General features: G+C 43.8%; 1 protein-coding gene across 4 annotated transcripts; it reads right to left on the bottom strand.

Annotated features, from left to right (window-relative positions):
- Positions 1-24: 24 nt before the first annotated feature.
- Positions 25-8,987, bottom strand: LOC135232601 (granzyme B-like). Of its 4 annotated transcripts, none has more exons than XM_064292362.1 (5): positions 8,855-8,987; positions 6,725-6,872; positions 5,946-6,081; positions 5,478-5,738; positions 25-134 (listed from the first exon to the last, which is right to left on the bottom strand). In XM_064292362.1, exons 1-5 carry the CDS (start codon positions 8,907-8,909, stop codon positions 111-113), a joined length of 624 nt encoding a protein of 207 aa, XP_064148432.1. In that variant the 5' UTR covers positions 8,910-8,987; the 3' UTR covers positions 25-110. The 4 variants fall into 4 exon arrangements, with proteins under 4 accessions (XP_064148432.1, XP_064148433.1, XP_064148430.1 ...); XM_064292363.1 differs by lacking the exon at positions 25-134 and adding an exon at positions 2,073-3,156; XM_064292360.1 differs by lacking the exon at positions 25-134 and adding an exon at positions 4,015-4,634.
- Positions 8,988-16,915: the final 7,928 nt, after the last annotated feature.

Here is a 16,915-nt window from a genome sequence, read left to right as displayed (position 1 = left end):
GTATGGGGCTGCTTTACCATACAAGGCCATCTCTGGATATCTCCCACCACTCTCTGACTGAGTCTTCTGGCCCAGGTTGAGTAAGAACTTATCAGTCACCAAATAGCCAGTCATAGCTCTTGACTCAGTGATAACTACACCAACAGAAAACAGGAAACCAAGGCGTTAGAGATGTTGCAAGACCAACAGGATGATTTGCATAGTGGGGCCCTTTCTGTGTCAGATTCAGGGACAGTGAAGATGAGGTTTCCTCTGGTGGAGGAGACAGGGGCATCAGTAATTAAGAGTGTACAGTGAAGGCATGGTTGAGAGATGGACAGAATATTGTGAAAGTCATGATGAGGATGCAATTGTTCCAGTTACTAAAGAACCTAGTGAATTAAAACAACAGTAGTATTTGTTTTGCCCATGGATGTATAGTTTGGGAAGGGTTCAGTGTGGGGAAGCTTGTCTCCGCTACCGTTGGTGTCAGCAGGAGAGGCTTGAAGGCTGGAGGTTAGAATCATCTGAAGGCTCAGTCACTCGCTTGTCCAGCAGTTGACTCTGGCTATTGGTGGAGATCTCAGTTGCTCTCCACATGGGCCTCTCCATGTTGTCACACTGCATGGGATTGTTCAGTCTTCACCACATAGTGTTTGGTTTCCTACAGTGAGCATCCCACAAAAATCAAGCCAGGGAGAAGCTGTGTCCACTTTTTTATTCTAGCCTCTGAAGTCATATAGTGTCCATTCTACCATTCTCCATAGCTTGGAACAATCAAAAGCCCACTGCCCCCTGATTAAAAAGAAAGGAAGGTAGACCCCATCTCTCAGTGGAGGGATTATTGAAGTCATCTCGTAAGAAAAGCCCTTGGAATGGGAGATACACCATGGCAATTGTTAGGAAGATGTAATCTGCCACACGGCCATAGGTGTATATAGAGCTGGTCAGGGGAGTTGAAACCATTGATAGGTCTAAGCCTTGTTCTGAGCCTTTGGATAGGTTGGGGTCTGTTTTGTTCTGAGAATGGAAAAGGGTTGGTTCTTCCAAAAAGTATTCTGTTTAGCGGATTTCCAGTGCCATGTGAGGTGGAAAAGGATACCACAGAGCCAAAGTAATATTCTCAGACCACAGTTCAGAGAACTACATTTCTGATATACCTATAGCATTTGCTAAACAAATTATCCTGACGAGTCCCCATAATGGAAAAAAAGAACAGAGTCATAGACTTGAAAATATTGTTGGTTATAATTATCTTGGCTCCCAATTCTCTTTAAAAGCAACAGCACCTTAGTTAAAGAAACAAAGCACACCGTCAACAGAGAATCTGGGAGGGTGGAGAGCCAAGGGGATTCAGAGTAGGGTGCAGAGCCTAATAAGGATGAGGAAGGTGGCCATGCCAGGCCTCCCTTCACATGTGGGCATTCTCCTCACCCCACAGAGGCTCTGACAACCTGCCCTGTGCAACCTGGCATGGAGTATCAGGATACATGTGAGGAGAGGAGGGCAACCCTGCAGGTGAAAAACCGAGCACAAGGAGTGGAAGTCCAAGTATGGTAACAAGGATATTCATGCAAATAGCTAGCCTAGCACCTGGTATTAAAGCTCAAGTAGGGTGACAAGGGCCTCCACAGAGAGGGAAGTGTGATGCAATATTTCAGAGCCTGCCAAGGTTGTGTAGAGTGAGGCAGGCATCAGCATGGAGGGACTGCATAATATGGGATATCGGAGCCTGGATGCGGGATGAAGAGGACCCACTTAAAGGAAAGAGGATGTTGGTGGTGGGAGATCTGTTATATAAGTCTCTGGGGGATTAATCAAATAAATAAAAATATTAAAATTCAAGGGATCCAGGTTTATCAGAAAATCAGGTGGTAGTAATGACATTGATGGCATTGATGTTAATTTCCTAAGTTTGATGATTGTGCTGTGTTTATGTAACACAGTGTCTTTGTTTTTAGGAATTAAACAGTGAAGTATTCAGGAAGAAATGGAGCATCATTTCAAACAGTTTGGGAAAAAATTTTTCCTTGTACTGTACTTACAGCTTTTTAAAATTTTATTTAAAAATTAAAATAAAATTAATATTCTCCACATATACAAACAACAACCAGTTTGAAAATGTTAAAAAGAAAATCTGTTACAATAACAACAAGGAACAACTTGACCAAAATTGTGTAAAACCTATTTAAATGTAACTTATTTTTTAAAATACTCCTGAAAACCCGTTGCTATCCAGTCAATTCCAACTCACTGCAATCCTATAGGACAGGGTAGAACTACTCCACAAGGCTTCCAAGAAGCCACTGGTGGATTTGAACTGCTGACTTTTTTCTTAGCAGCCGAGCTCTTAACCACTGTGCCACCAGGGCTCCTGTTATGTCTTAGATACAGGATATTTTTCATCCCCAAATCAGAAGCTGTGTGACATCCAGTGCTCTTTCCTTTTAAAAGTGTCCAAGATCATTAAGAGTTTGCATTGCAGCATACTTTGTGGGCAACAAGGTGTGGGAGGGTATGCCCTTTTAGGGTTACACGATCCCAGAGAAACATATTTACTTCTTGTCACAAATGAGCACAATGTTGCTTGTGTTGGTAGCAGGGAGGCATTGACTCAGGGCTGAAACTTATACTCAGCTCCCAGGCAGTGCTCCATATTAGTGGCAAGACTGCAGAGGAGATGGCTGCTGGGTGTGTCTGGCAAATGGAGCCTCAAACACAGGGAGACTCATATTCAGCAAAACTTCACATACTCTGTGTCTGGCTCCCAAGCCAAGAACTTCTAGCACTGAGCAGTCAAGGAGTTCTTGGAAACTTTGGATATACCAGCAACCATGATGGCCTAAAGATAAGTATTCTCCTCTTTTCCAGACCATATAGGCCCCCCTGATTCTAATTTGATTCTGAATAGGCAATAGCTTGCAGTAATGACTGGAATTATGTTGCTGACCAGTCCAATAGGATGGGTGTTTAGAATCAGACTCTAATGCTTTCAGGCAAATACATAATTTTTTTTTTCCTATAATTTGAATCTGTACAATTATATCCATGCCTGCCCTCTCCTCTAGGTGAAGTTGCTTCAGTAAACACAGTTTGGAAACGTCATGTCTAGAAACCACAGTCATTTCCAAATCCATAGACTGTTGCTCTTGGGTCACGTGTGATAATTCATGTCAACTGTAACCAGAAATGAAAGATAAAATGGAAGTTACTTTTATTCCTGTGGACTTCCCACATTGATCTAGGCTATGCGGACTCATCTGGGGAAGGGAGAGGCAGTAGATAATTCCAGTGAATGTCCTCAACACAGTCAGTTTCATTTGGCTGCAAATGATAGACCTGTTACTTTCACTCCAACGTCTGGCACTCAGTAGGTGCTCAACGTGTATTTTTTTGTTAATTGGTGGTAAAAACTGTGCTTTCTTGTACTACTGCAGAGAGGAGCACTTTCTAATTCATAAGGCTGACATAGCCCATGCTATCGCCAGAGAGTTTCAGCCTAGAGGCCAGTAGTGATCAAGAGAGACAGGCTAAAAGGAACTCAGGCTACTGAGTGACCAGGTGGCCAGTGCACCCTGAGCTTATGGGAGGCACTGAGTTTGATGTTGAGCTGAATGGAAGGTTGAGTTTGTCCTGCCCATGTGACAGTTGAGGCCAATGGTTCTAGAGTGACCCTACAAGTCCTGTCTTCCTAGGGCCCTGCTTGGTGCCAGCCCCTCCAAGGACTTTCTTTGTTAGTGTGTGAGCTGGGCTGCTAGCCCAATGGTGAGGTCCTGCTGGAACCACACAGGGCTCTGCGTGTCCTAGGTGGGGAGATGAGGAAGGAGCCAGCTCAGATCAGTGTCACCTGGAGTGGAAAGGAGTTGGTGGATTCTGGGAACTCTCAGCAAGAAGTGGGGATGGAGGAGAAAGGGTGGCCAGCAGGCTAGAGGCTGGGTTGGGCACTGAGCTCAAAGCAAGGCAGAGAAGAGAAGGAAGGAAATTAAGCTTAGAGAGAATGAGGAGCTTCTCAAGGACCCTTCCCTCGAAAACTGCCAGCTTTTCTGGATGTGGGAGAGAAATGTCCTACTCTTGCTCTTCCCTGCACCCCAGGCTATGCCTGTTTGACCTCCAGAACCCATCAGGCATCCCCTTCCTCTCTGCCACATAGCACAGGCGAGGGAGGAAAGAAATGTACCCAAGCTCAGGACCAGAGAAATTTATGCTTCCTTCCGAGGGTGCTCAGCATCAACCCTGTAGAAGGGCAGGCCCTGGAGAAACAGGAGTGGGCAAGAAGGAGCTGAGTAGCTACTTTGCATGGGGATTTGTGGATGTGGTGGGGAAGAGGGGAAGCAGGACACAGAGCAGAATTATGTCCTTGGCCTGCCTAGCCCAGAGTAGGTACCTGTGAAAGAAGGGCAATGAAAAAACAAGACATCAGCCCTTCCTTTTCAGCTAGGACACATTTATTAAGGTGCTGGCCCTCCAGAGAAGATGGTCAGTCACAGAGGGGCTCAGTCTGATTCCTGCAGTTGCAGGCGTTTCATGGTTTCCTTTATCCAGGGCAGGAAACTTGAGACTTTGGTGAAAACCCGTGGAGGCTTCCCTTCCTTTGATCCATAGGAGACAATGCCCTGGGCCACACTGTTGCACACAAGAGGACCCCCAGAGTCTCCCTGGAAATGGAGAAGGAGAGGACTGAACTTGGCCTCCTCCTGATCCTGCTGCCCAGGCGAGCTCCACACTCTGGGAGAAGCTGCCATGCACAGTGTAAGAAGAGAGGGCAGGCAGCCTCTGGGCAGCCTCAGCAGCCAAGCTCCAACCCTGGATATTGTTGTGGCTTCATTTCACCCAAGGTTTCAGTCTCCCTTCCTCCCCCAGGTCCAGGATCCTCTCCCTATAAGGGCCTGTGGGACCTTTCGTTCCAGACTACTTCTCATGGAAACAGAGGCAGGCAAGTGCAGCTGAAGCCATCATGGAGGACGATCCATTAGCCAAGGTGGGTGTCAGCTCTTGAGTTTTTGCCTGTTTTAAATTACTCCATGTGGAGGGAGCACTATTTTCTAGTATGTGTGCCCTGACATAGGGCAAAAGCCACCCCCCAAAAATAAATAAATAAATAAAACCGTTCCTGTCATGTCAATTCCAACTCATCGCCACCCCATGTGTTACAGAGTAGAATTGCTCCACAGGGTTTTTCTTGGCTATAATTTTTACATGACACCTCTCTGCATGATTTGAACTGCCAACCTCTAGGTTAGTAGCTGAATGCAAACTGTTTGTGCCACCCAGAGAGCTTTGGAGTGGGGCAGAGAGTTATAAATTCATCCTTCACCATTGGTAGGCCAGCAGAGGCCCTAGTGACTCCCCAGCTTGGCTGCTGTCCTTCTCTCTTCCCAGGAAAAAAAGGTCATAGCCTAGTGGGTGAAGGAGTCCCCCACTGCTTGGGTCTCCAGGTCCCAGCTCTTCCCCTGAACATCCTTCTCCCCAGAACTAGGCTAGGCAGATGCTAAACCCACCTGAAAGGAAGACATCATCTTCTTCGGGTCCCCCACACACATTTCAGACGTACTGTTGTAATAGTTGGAGAAGTTGGACTTGCACATCTGGTCCTTTTGCACAGTCAGTGCCACCTCTTGCAGCGTGGCTGGGTACTGGCTCGTTCTGCCCACCTTGCCCCAGCCAGCCACACTGCACACCTGTCCTGGCCTCACCTGGGCCTTTTTCCTGGGCAGGGGGATCGGGCGCACAGCCGCCGTCCGTTGGGCCTTTGTTTTCAGCTGACGGGGAGAAACAAGAAAGTCCCAGTCAGCAATAGCCTGCTGGGCCTGGAGACTCTGACAGGTTGCACCATCTTGCTCCTTCTCCAAGGCCCTGGAACTAGTCAAGTAGGCCAGGGTAGGAAGGTAAGAAGGGCAGGGGTCATGGTGGGAGGAGAAACTTCCTGGACCCAGGGGAGCAAGGAGTAGCAGAGGTGTGTGCCTCACCTGTAGTAGCATGATATCGTTGGAAATAGTCCTCTCATTATAGTCTGGGTGGCGGATGGCTTTTCTCACAGGGATGTGCTGTTGGGTCTTTTCCTGCTCCTTGATGTTGTGGGCCCCCAGGGTGACATTTATGTTCCTGCACAGAGAGTAGGGAGTCCTGGATGCTAACCAAAAGGTCAGCAGTTCGAATGCACCAGCCATTCCTTGGCAGCCCTATTGGGACAGTTCTACTCTGTCCTATAGGGCCACTACTGAATTGTAATTGACTGGACAGCAAAGGATACAGAGAGCAGAGCAGGGCAGGGAAAGTCATGGAAGCTGTAGCCCAGAAGCTGGGAAGAACAGGTGATAGAAGGATCCGGGCAGGACTGTAGCTGAGGGAAGATGGAGGAGACAGGAGGCCTGGGTCTGAGCTCACTGTGCCCTCTGCTTCTTGCAGCCCAAGTAGAGTGCTAGAATCATTAGTAACTGCACCAGTGGTTCTCAGGGATGAGTTACCTAGCCCCAACCCCCACCCCAAAAAAGCCACAAAGAGTTGATTTTGTTTGCATTTTGACTCCCAGCTAAATATGGCACAGCTGGGCAGCGTAGGCCCTATTTCTTCAGCAATGCTTCTGGCACTGACCTGCTCCTCTCCTTACAAAATTAGCTGCCCTCTTTCTCACTATCTCAGAGCTCTGGCCGCTTGGTTATGAGGAGCCCAGATAGCACCTTGGGAAGAATGTGGGGTTCCCTGTAGGGTGTTCCCAGGTGAGTCTGGGCTGTTTGCTGCTTCTCACCTTCCCCAGCAGTGAGCAGCTGTCAGCACGAAGTCCTCGCTGATCAGGAAACCACCACACATCTTTTTATGCGTCTGTTCCCAGATGTGAAGAAATGCCATGTAGGGGTGGGAGTGGGGCCTGGCCTCATGTCCCCCGATGATCTCCCCTGAAGGACAAGTCTCTTCTGCTGTGTGCACCACTGAATCCCCTGAGCAGACATCTGCTTGATGGTTCCAGAATTACGGGCATTTGCAAGCCTGGGATGGCCTGAGGTGGGGCAGGCTGGGGTGAGGGGCCTTGCCTCCTCCTCCAAAAAAAGGGAAGAGTAGTCCCTGGTCTGTAATCTTCTTCTGCACATCACCGGAGGCAAGCATAGCTGTCTTAGGATAGCGAGGTCCTAGAGATTCCAGAAAATTCCCCTCTTGACCTTTCTTAGTTTTAAGTGAATTTCTAAGACAACTATGAGTCCTGTAATAGCTAAACTAGTGCTGCTTTCTAATGGCCAGGACATAAGTTTAAGGATCTAGTGTTATATCCTATTTCCTACAGCCTGACAGAGTGGTTGCCCAGTAAATATTCACTGGCTGCATGAAAGAATGACCACCGATTACTGGATGAGGGCTGCTGCGGGTAGTGCTGGTGGGATTCTGGAAAGCAGAGAAGTTGGGGGTCTGTCAAAGATCATGGCCCATTCTTGAAAAGAGGGGAGCTGCTGAAGCCTGGGAAGAATTGCAGCGTTGGGGAGGGGCGGGGGTGGAAAACACTAAATAGACAATAGATCAGTGGTAACTTTGGTGAAGGGTAAGGCAGTACACAATACTGGGGAAGCCAGCACAACTTTTTCAGGGTAAGGTTATGGAACTTCCATGGACAAATCCAAACTCCTTTAGGTACTGAATTACCGGACTGAGGACCACGGGGACCAAGGTTCCCAGGGAACATCTAGCTCAACTGGCATAACACAGTTTATAAAGAAAATGTTCTACATTCTACTTTGGTGAGTAGCATCTGAGGTCTTAAAACCCTGTGAGCAGCCATCTAAGATATTTCACTGGGGTAACCCCTTCAGGAGCAAGGGAAAATGAAGAAAACTAAAGACACAAGGGAAAGATTAGTCCAAAGGACTAATGGACCACAGCTACCATGGCCTCCACCAGATTGAGCCCAGTACAACTAGATGGTGCCTGGTTACCACCACTGACTTCTCTGACAGGGATCACAATAGAGGGTCCCAGACAGAGCTAGAGGAAAATGTAGAACAAAATTCTAACTCAAAAAAAAAAAAAAAAATCAGACATACTGGCCTGGCAGACTGGAGAAACCCCGAAAGTATGGCTCCGGAACACCCTTTTTGCTCAGTAATGAAGTCACTTTGGAGGTTCACCTTTTAGCCAAAGAGTAGACAGACCCATAGGACAAAATGAGACTAAAGGGGCACATCAGCCCAGGGGGAAGGACTAGAAGGTAGGAGGGGACAGGAAAGGGAAACTAAGGTCGAGAAGGGAGAGTACTAATATGTCATGGGGTTGTTAACCAATGTCATAAACAATATATGTACTAACTGTTTAAAGAGAAGCTAGTTTGTTCTGTAAACCTTCATCTAAAGTACAATTTAAAAAAAAAAAGAGTGTAAAAATTTAGAAAAAAAAAGAAATTCAGAGTTGGAAAACTGGACTGAGGGGTCTTGGGGCTGAGCAAAGTAAACAGTGTCATGGGAACAGTGGTCCCACCAGTTGCAGGGTCAGCCAAGTTCGGGGCTTCTCTCCCTGGCAGAAGGGTGAGGGGAGTACTTGTCTCATCCCAAATACAGAAGCCAGGCCTACTCTGCCCTCTGAAGGGAAATTTGTTATTTCTCCTTTCCAGTTTCCCATCTATTGTCATGCACTTCTAGGAAAGTCCCATTTTCCAGGTGACAAAGGTAGGGACTGGGGAAGAAATAGTATCCCTGACTCTTTAAGAACAGACTTCTTCCCTGCTCTTTCTCCTGATTGCTTATCCAGCACCATACTGGGGACCTGGGGTGGGACTGAAGGTGGGATTAAGAATGTTCCTGGCAAATGGATGGATCAGGAATGTGCAGAAGGAACAGGAGATCAGTGCCCATGGTGGGATGGGGCTGGACCTCAGAGGGTGGGGATGGTCACTCACCTGTCTCTCCCCCAGGGGCCAGAAGAAAAGCTAATAGGAGCATGAGCAGCTGCATCTTCCCAGGAAAACTGACCAGGTCAGAGCTGCTGGTTCTCCCTCCTGGCTTGCTTTTAGCCCCCAGGAGAGGAAGGAAGTGGAGGTGGGCTCAGTGATCTCGTGGTCACCTCTGGTTTTGTGGTGTTTCATCATAGAAGGCTTTTTACAAAACCTGTCATTCACACCTATTCCCATAACCTCTGCCTGCTTTCGTTCTTTGGGTGCTTGAGGGAAATTCAGACAGTCACCACATCAGTACCTACAGCTGATGACTCAGAGCAGAGCCCAAGTGTACCAAGTGGGGACTGCAGGATGTGGCATCGTCCAGTAGAGGTACTAGAGTCCCAGAAACAGAGTCCCCAGTGACAGGACTACCAATGCCTTCATTTCCATACTGCTAAGTCCATCAGGATAATTTCCACAGCAGATGTGTATTTAGGCCCTTCTCTGTGCCAGAACCAAGAATATTGGAGATGTATCTCCTTCCTTTAGAAAGCTCACTATCTTGTGGAGGAGACAGAAACATCAGTGACCTGAGCAAAGTATGGTGAGGGCCATGGTAGAGAGACACACAAAGCATGGCCACCATCTACTAAACCCATGTAGCAACCCATTTGTCATCATAGCTTGCTTCCTAGGGGATTTTTTGATGTCCATTATTTATTTCAGAGTGAAAAAGGCCATCTTTCTTCATGTTTTTAACAAAATCCTGCACCTGACTTTTATTGACCTATGCCCCAGAAGTTGAATCCATTGATTGACTCAAGACTGTGGATAGGCTGGGGTGGGTCACACTCAACTCCATGAACTCAGAATGGGAAAGGGCTGGTTTACACAGTGAAGGTCAGTTTACTAAATTGCTGATACCTTTAGAAGTGGGAAAGTGCACCTGACACCCACAGACTAATAATTGTCCTTTTAGTATTCTCTGTCCTCTGTCCAAAGATTCACACTTACGGTAAAGTAATCCTAGCATATATGTTGTCGCTGTTGTTTTTTACTCTGTAACATGTGGAGTTGCCATGACTAGGAACTGACTTGATGGCAACTAAAAACAAGCATATAATAGGCCCATAGAAAACATTTGCTAAACTATGCTGATGATCTCACTGTAATGAAAGTGAAAGGTGGTTGTTTCTAAATAGCACAAGTCCAAGTCCGTTAAAAGAACAACTAAGTAGTTACCTCTATGTGGTTCCACTTTGGTGACTTAAGTTTTCATTTTCTATATTATACAATTTTTCTATTAGAAATATTATATACCAAAATACATAATTCTAGTCTAAACTTCCTTATCAACCACAGATCTCTACTTTTTACAGCTTAGCTTTCTCAGTAGTAGACATTTTAAAAATGTCCCATGGTATCAGCAATTTAGTAAATCGATCTTCCCTGGGTAAACCAGCTTGTTCCCTTTCTGAGTTCATGGAATTGGGTGCGACTCACCAGCCTACCTAAAGCCTTAAGTCCATCAGTGACTTAACTACAACCTTTCTGATTATAGTGGTAATATATGTTCAATAAGAAAATCTGGAAAATAGAAAGGAAAAACGTCACTCATTTGACTACCTCCACGGACAAAGACTTTAACCTTTAAAAGCAGTGTGTTTTAAATACTTGTGATCATACTGTATATGGAAAGCAATTTCCTTTGATTTTCATTTAACCTTGTAACTTAAACATTGCCTTCATGTTCTTAAAAATTTATTAGTTAATATCACTGTAGTTTCCCTTTTCTACTTATAAAAATTTAGCATGCAAGTAATTAATAAAATGATTGGAAAATTGAAAAAAATAATTTAAGCAAAGAGAAAACAATTAAAATTACCTGATTTCCCACCACTCTTTGATAATCATCTTTAATATTTTGAAATATGATCTAATACATTTTTTACCCATGCAAACACCATAAAACCTGTGAAAGCTGGAACCTGTGTAAGGCAGAGAACTGTCAGAGAAGGAAAACTTTAATATTTTTCACTAATAGAGAGTGATAGAAAAGTAGTAAGACGGCACCCTCTAAAAGGTGGAAAACCTGCGAGACCTGGAAAAGCAAGGCAGTCCTTCCAGTTCTGGCTCTCACAGGCTTACCTGTATCTAACTTTTTTTAATTTATTCTTTTATTGTACTTGGGTGTTTTAGCTGAAAGTTTACAGTTCAGGTTAATCTCACATACAAAATTTTATGCACATATTGTCATGTGACACTAGTTGCAGCCCCTACAATGTAACAGCACACTCCCCCGTTCCCCCCTGGTTTCCTGTGTCCGTCTAAACAGCTCCTGTTCCTTCCTGCTTTCTTACCCTGCCTTCTGAGAGGAGCCACCCATTTGGCCTCATTTCTGCTCGAACTAAGAAGCACACTCTTCACATGTATTATTTTATGTTTTACACTCCTGTCTAATCTTTGTCTGCATAGCGGGCTTCAGGAATGGTTTTAGTTCTGGGTTAACACAGAGTCTGGGGGCCATGGCTTCGGGGTCCCTCCAGTCTCAGTCAAACCATTAAGTCTGGTATTTTTATGTGAGTTTGAGTTCTGTTCCATACTTTCCTCCCACTCCTTCAGGGACTTGCTGTAATGTTCTCTGTCAGGGCGGTCATTGGTGGTAGCCAGGCACCATCTAGTTCTTCTGGACTCAGGCTGATGGAGTCTCTGGTTTATGTGACCTTTTTGTCTCTTGGGCTAATATTTTCCTTGTGTCTTTGGTATTCTTCATTCTCCTTTGCTCCAAGTGTGTTGAGACCAATTGATATATCTTAGGTGGCTGATTGCAAGCTTTTAAGACCCAAGACGTCACTCACCAAAGTGGGATGCAGAAAATTTTCTTAATAAACTTTGTTAGGTCAATTGACCTAGATGTTCCCCAAAATCTACATTTTTTTTTAATTAAAAAAGAATTATGCTAAACATAAGCCTCTGAAACTTTTTATACTTAACAATATGAGGTATGGCATTCCTCTCTGTCAGGACATATTCATCTACATCAGAACTGTAAGAGTTGCTGCTGGTTTTTGTTACTATTGTTATATTAGGATGTGAAATTTAAAATGAAAACATTACTTACTTAATCCATCACCCATTGGTGGAACTCAAAGTTGTTTGTAACTTTTTGTTGTTAATATAAACAGTATTGTAAATGTCTAAATTACCTAGGACAAATTAAACTCTTGAAGTAGGATTGCTGGATCAAAAATAAGCAAATTTAAACCTTTTGTTCACAGTGAAAAATTGCTTTCCAGGAAGCTCACAATAACCACCCCACCCCCCCAAAAAAACCACTGCCATCGAGTTGATTCTGACTCATAGCAACCTTGTAAGACAGAGTAGAACTGCCCCACAGGGTTTCCAAGGGTATAATCTTTACGGGAGCAGACTGCCATATCTTCCTCCCGCTGAGTGGCTGGTGGGTCAAACCACTGACCTTTAGGTTAACAACCAAGTGCTTAACCACTGCATCAGATATAACTGTTTTCCTACACCCATACCAATGTGGACTATTTTTCTCATTTTTTAAATTGAGGATAATTTACATAAAATAAAATTCACCATTTTTAGTGTAAATTCTGCAAGTGTTGACAAACATAAACAGCCATTTTATTAATTGCCAAGCTGATATGCAATAACGTTTTCTGTTGTGATTTGAATTTATTTTTAAACTAAATATTTAATATACCTATGTTTATCAGTCATATACATTTTTAAATAATGTATTTTATTTTATTATTGTTGAAAAAATACAGAGCAGAACATACACCAATTCAATAATTTCCATGTGTATAATTCAGTGACGTTGATTACATTTTTCAAGTTGTGCAACCATTCTCACCCTCCTTTTCTGAACTGGTCGTCCCTCATTAGTATAAACTCACTGCATCCTGTCTAATCTTTTGAGTTACTGATGTTAATTTGGTCTGATATAGATAGTCTTTAAAAGAGCACAATGTTCAAGGCAGACATTCTTTACTTATTAAGCTAAAATATCCTTTGATGTAAGGGAGACCCCACAGGGGCTATTTTTAGTTTAAGGTTTAAAGATTACCTCAGGACAGTAGTTTTAGGGGTTCTCTCCAGTCTCAATCACTCCAGAAAGTCTGTATTCCATGAGAAATTGGAATTTGCTTTCTCACCCACGTATTTTTGGTATGTTTTAAATTGCCTGTTTGTTCCTTTGCTCATTTTTCTATATCAGTCACTAGTTGCTCTTGAGTCAATTCTGTCTCATGGCAACCCCATTTATGTCAGCTCCATAGGATCTTCAGTAGCTGATTTTTTAGAATTAGATAGCCAGGCTTTTCTTCCAAGGCTCCTTTGAGTAGGACTCAACTGTCAACATTTTGGTTAGTAGCCAAGCATGTTAAACATTTGCAAGGATTCTCATTTTTCTATAAAGTTCCTAAAAATCCTTTTAACCTACTTACTACATAATTCTCCATTTTGTAGATGTGCTGTGATTTGTTTCTAGATTGTTTTCAAATTTTGGCAATTATAAATAATGTTGTGATAAGCAATTTCATGCACAAAAGTTTTTTTTTTTAATTTTTCTTTCTATGTATGTTCTGATTCTATCACAGGTTAACTTTTCAGAAGTAGAATTGTTGGATCATAGGCTATTAATATTGTGAAAACATCAAAATAGAGTAATTTATCCATGTCTATTTTCTGTGAAGACATTTACTGAGAGAAAAAAGTACACCTTAGCAATATCCTCTTGCTTGGACATTGTTTTCAAGACATTTAAACTCTTGAGAGTTTCCCAATTTTTATGATGCTATGTAATTATTACAGTTCAATACTATTTCCTCATTTCCATAATTGTACCTTTTTCTACCACTAGTACCATGGACCCAGATTTTCACTCAAGTGCTGGTAGTTTATTGAAAAGGAACAAGACCCTTGAGTTTGCAAAGCTTAGGAGGAGCCTTGACCTCATCCATGCCCTGAGCCTTTGGCCCATGGTATGCACTTTGGTCTGGTTACAGAGCCTCTCCTCCTCATCTCTCCAGCTCTTCTCAGCCTGACTATAAAGGGAAGTGATCCCTTTGCTTCTGCTCCGCATCTCCCCCATTCACTCATTTCTCTCTAAGTGTCTTAACTGTTCTCGTTTTTACTGAAATCAGGTGATCTGCTCTCATAAAGTTTACAGCCTAGAAAACTCAATGGGGGCAGTTCTACTCTGTAAACACATGAGGTCTCTTTGAGTCAGAACTGACTTAGTGACATCTAACAATGACAGTGGTAGAGGGAAGTCTTGCTGATGGCTCCTGAAAGGAACGGGAGGAAAAAAGAAATTATGGCTTATACTATATGCTTCTTTTCTCTTTCTTTTTTAAGAAAGTGAAAGTGAAGGTGATACTCTTGCTAGTGATGTGTCCTTCTTTGAATGGTGTTCCCATTCAATTCATGTTTTTCTCGAGCTGTCTTGTCATATTTGTTTTAATTCCTAGCTAGATAACCTTTGTTGTTGACCGATGGGTACGTTGCCTTAGGTAATTTGTCTGGGTCACAAGGAGCTAAGTGTTATTAGCTAGATAGCTGTGGGCGAGGGCCTGATTTAATCACTGTAAAGACAGTAACCAGAGAAGGATTTCCAAGCAGAGTCTCTGGCTTTCGATGGTATCTGAAGTCTAAAGGGGTGGAGTGGCAGAGCACAGTTCTATGGAACATTCAAGGCTAGGTTTTGTTTGCTCAGTGCCTTTAAGCTAGAGAACTTCAGGGCTTTGTGTCCACCCTGCCCAGGCTGGCCACTCCTTTGAATTGTTAGAGCCCCCACAGCTTTGGGAACCACTCCCTTGCTTTAGAATCATTTGAAATCACCTTCTCCTCACACAGAAAGAAAGGCTGCAGAAGAACTCAAGCACCCCAATGTCTCAGGCCCTGTCCTTTCCCACCACCCCTATTCCTGTCTACCTCCCTAGTTAGGTTGGTTCTTTGAGAGTTGGCCAGGGGCCCATGAGCAGAGCCACCCTTAGGTGATATGCTGATCAGGCTGAGAATGGAGAGGGTAGGGAAATTTTTTTCTTTTAACTTCAATAACTAGTCTAATGATGAAGGCCATGGAGGAAGATCCTCACAAAATCGAGAATAGAAATTCAAGAGAGTGAAAAGCATACTGAGGTGGCAGATAAGGAGAAAAAACTACCCTTATACAGCAACCTGCCTAAGGAAGAATCCCATCTGAAACAAGGCTCAGTAGAGAGGCTAAGTTATGCACTTGGATGTGACAAAAGGAGCCAAACAAAAAATAGTGAAAAACCATGTGTGACTTGTGATTTTTAAAACCTGTGTCTAAATAAAAATGAGTCATAAGAAAATACTGAAAAGAAGATATGATTAAATTTTTTGTTTGTTGAGCACATGTGGAATATCAATTGGCTAATATTTGTTTTTTACTGACCGTAGGTCCTCACTCCATTACAGATGAGAAATCTAAGGCACTGGGAAAGCAAGGAACTTGTCCAACATCACTCAGCTCAAAAGCCAGAGGGCGAGCAGGGCTGAGAATACAGGAGTCTGATTCCAGAGCTTGTGCTCTTATCAATGACTCTACAAATGTCCCCATTTCCTATGTGATTTATGGAATCTCAGGGAAAAATTAAGGAGGTACTGAAGAATAAAAGTTTCTGTCTATATTTCTGATACATGACTCTGGTTCTCTTAAAAGAGAAAGATACTTCTGTGGCTATCACATCATGATGGAAAGTCCATTCAGATCACAGATCACACACTTCCTTTACTTTTATTCTTTGTTCTCCTGATGTCCTTCCCCAACATGTAGGAGAATATCATGCCTGACCCATGAGGGGCAATCCTTTTGAGCCTTAGCTTCTCATTGAACCACATCTAGTCACTATTGAATGTGGGCAGGGCCACTCTATGTAAGTATCCATGTGATTGATGCCAATGACACAATGACTTAACATTCCTACATTCATACATGAGTCTGCTCTTATACGCTTGATAGTTCTCTTAAGTTATGGCAAAATCAACATCTGTGTCTCTAAGGGGCCATAACTTGGCCCTAGTTGATTTCATCTGGACATGAGACTCAGCTTTGTTGCTATTGTCTCTGAATTGGGATAACAGAATTTCTGAGGTGTTTGCATGACATCAAAAATGGTTTTAAAGGAGGGGCTTCTCAGTGAAGAAGTGGGTTGGGTGGGTAGGGTGGCACTTCCAGTTTGCTTGTGTAGTGGCAAGGGTGGGAAGCTGGAAGGAATAGGGAGAGAAAAATGTCAATAGGACAGATATACGTCTACGAGCTTTTCAAAGTTTTGGTATCCACTAGAAAACCCTTAAATTCCCCTTGTTGTGTCCCCTAATCACCAATAACAAAAAGTATTGGGAAGGACAAGGCCTGGATATAGGGTTGTAGATAATTCAGCACCTTCCGGGAGTGAATAAATGTCTAGGGTGATGGATAGAGAGAGAACTAGAGAGGAAGGGAGAGAAGAAGTGGACTTGGGTGAGAACAGCGCACCCACCCTTACCATACTCGGACAACAACACACTCAGAAAAGATACATTTCAGGGTGGGAGTTAGTTGGAAAAGAGTGATATGCTGGGTCGTGATGTCACTTTTGATGTGACCTTGGGTGGAACTCAAGAGCTCCCCCAGTCTTAAATGCTTGTGAGCTGCCATCTAAGATACTTCACAGGTCCTGTCCTGTCTGGAGCAAGGGAGAATGAAAATCAAAGACACAAGGGAAAGATTAGTCTAAAGGACTAATGAACCGCAATTACCACAGCCCCCACCAGGCTGAGTCTAGCACAACTAGATGGTGCCCAGCTACCATCACCGACTGCCCTGACAGGGATCACAATAGAGGGTCCCAGACAGAGCTGGATAAAAATGTAGACCAAAATTCTAACTCACCAAAAACAAAACAAAACAAAACAAAAAACCAGACTACAGGTCTGACAAGGACTTGGAGATACCCTGAGAGTATGGCCCCCAGACATCCTTGTAACTCAGTAATGAAGTCACTGCTGAGGTTCATTCTTCAGCCAAAACTTAGACAGGCCAAT

Source organism: Loxodonta africana, chromosome 10 (assembly GCF_030014295.1).
Source record: "Loxodonta africana isolate mLoxAfr1 chromosome 10, mLoxAfr1.hap2, whole genome shotgun sequence".
Taxonomy (NCBI): domain Eukaryota; kingdom Metazoa; phylum Chordata; class Mammalia; order Proboscidea; family Elephantidae; genus Loxodonta; species Loxodonta africana.
This window is presented reverse-complemented; position numbering and strand designations above follow the sequence as displayed.

What these genes read in the sequence shown, in the direction of transcription:
- LOC135232601 (XM_064292360.1), bottom strand. Translation starts at nt 8,909, where the DNA reads ATGCAGCTGCTCATGCTCCTATTAGCTTTTCTTCTGGCCCCTGGGGGA. An exon ending in GCTGCTCACTGCTGGGGAAG is followed by an intron (nt 6,082 to 6,724) that starts GTGAGAAGCAGC and finishes CTCTCTGTGCAG; the next exon opens with GAACATAAATGTCACCCTGG. An exon ending in AGATGATGTCTTCCTTTCAG is followed by an intron (nt 4,635 to 5,477) that starts GTGGGTTTAGCA and finishes CTCCATTTCCAG; the next exon opens with GGAGACTCTGGGGGTCCTCT.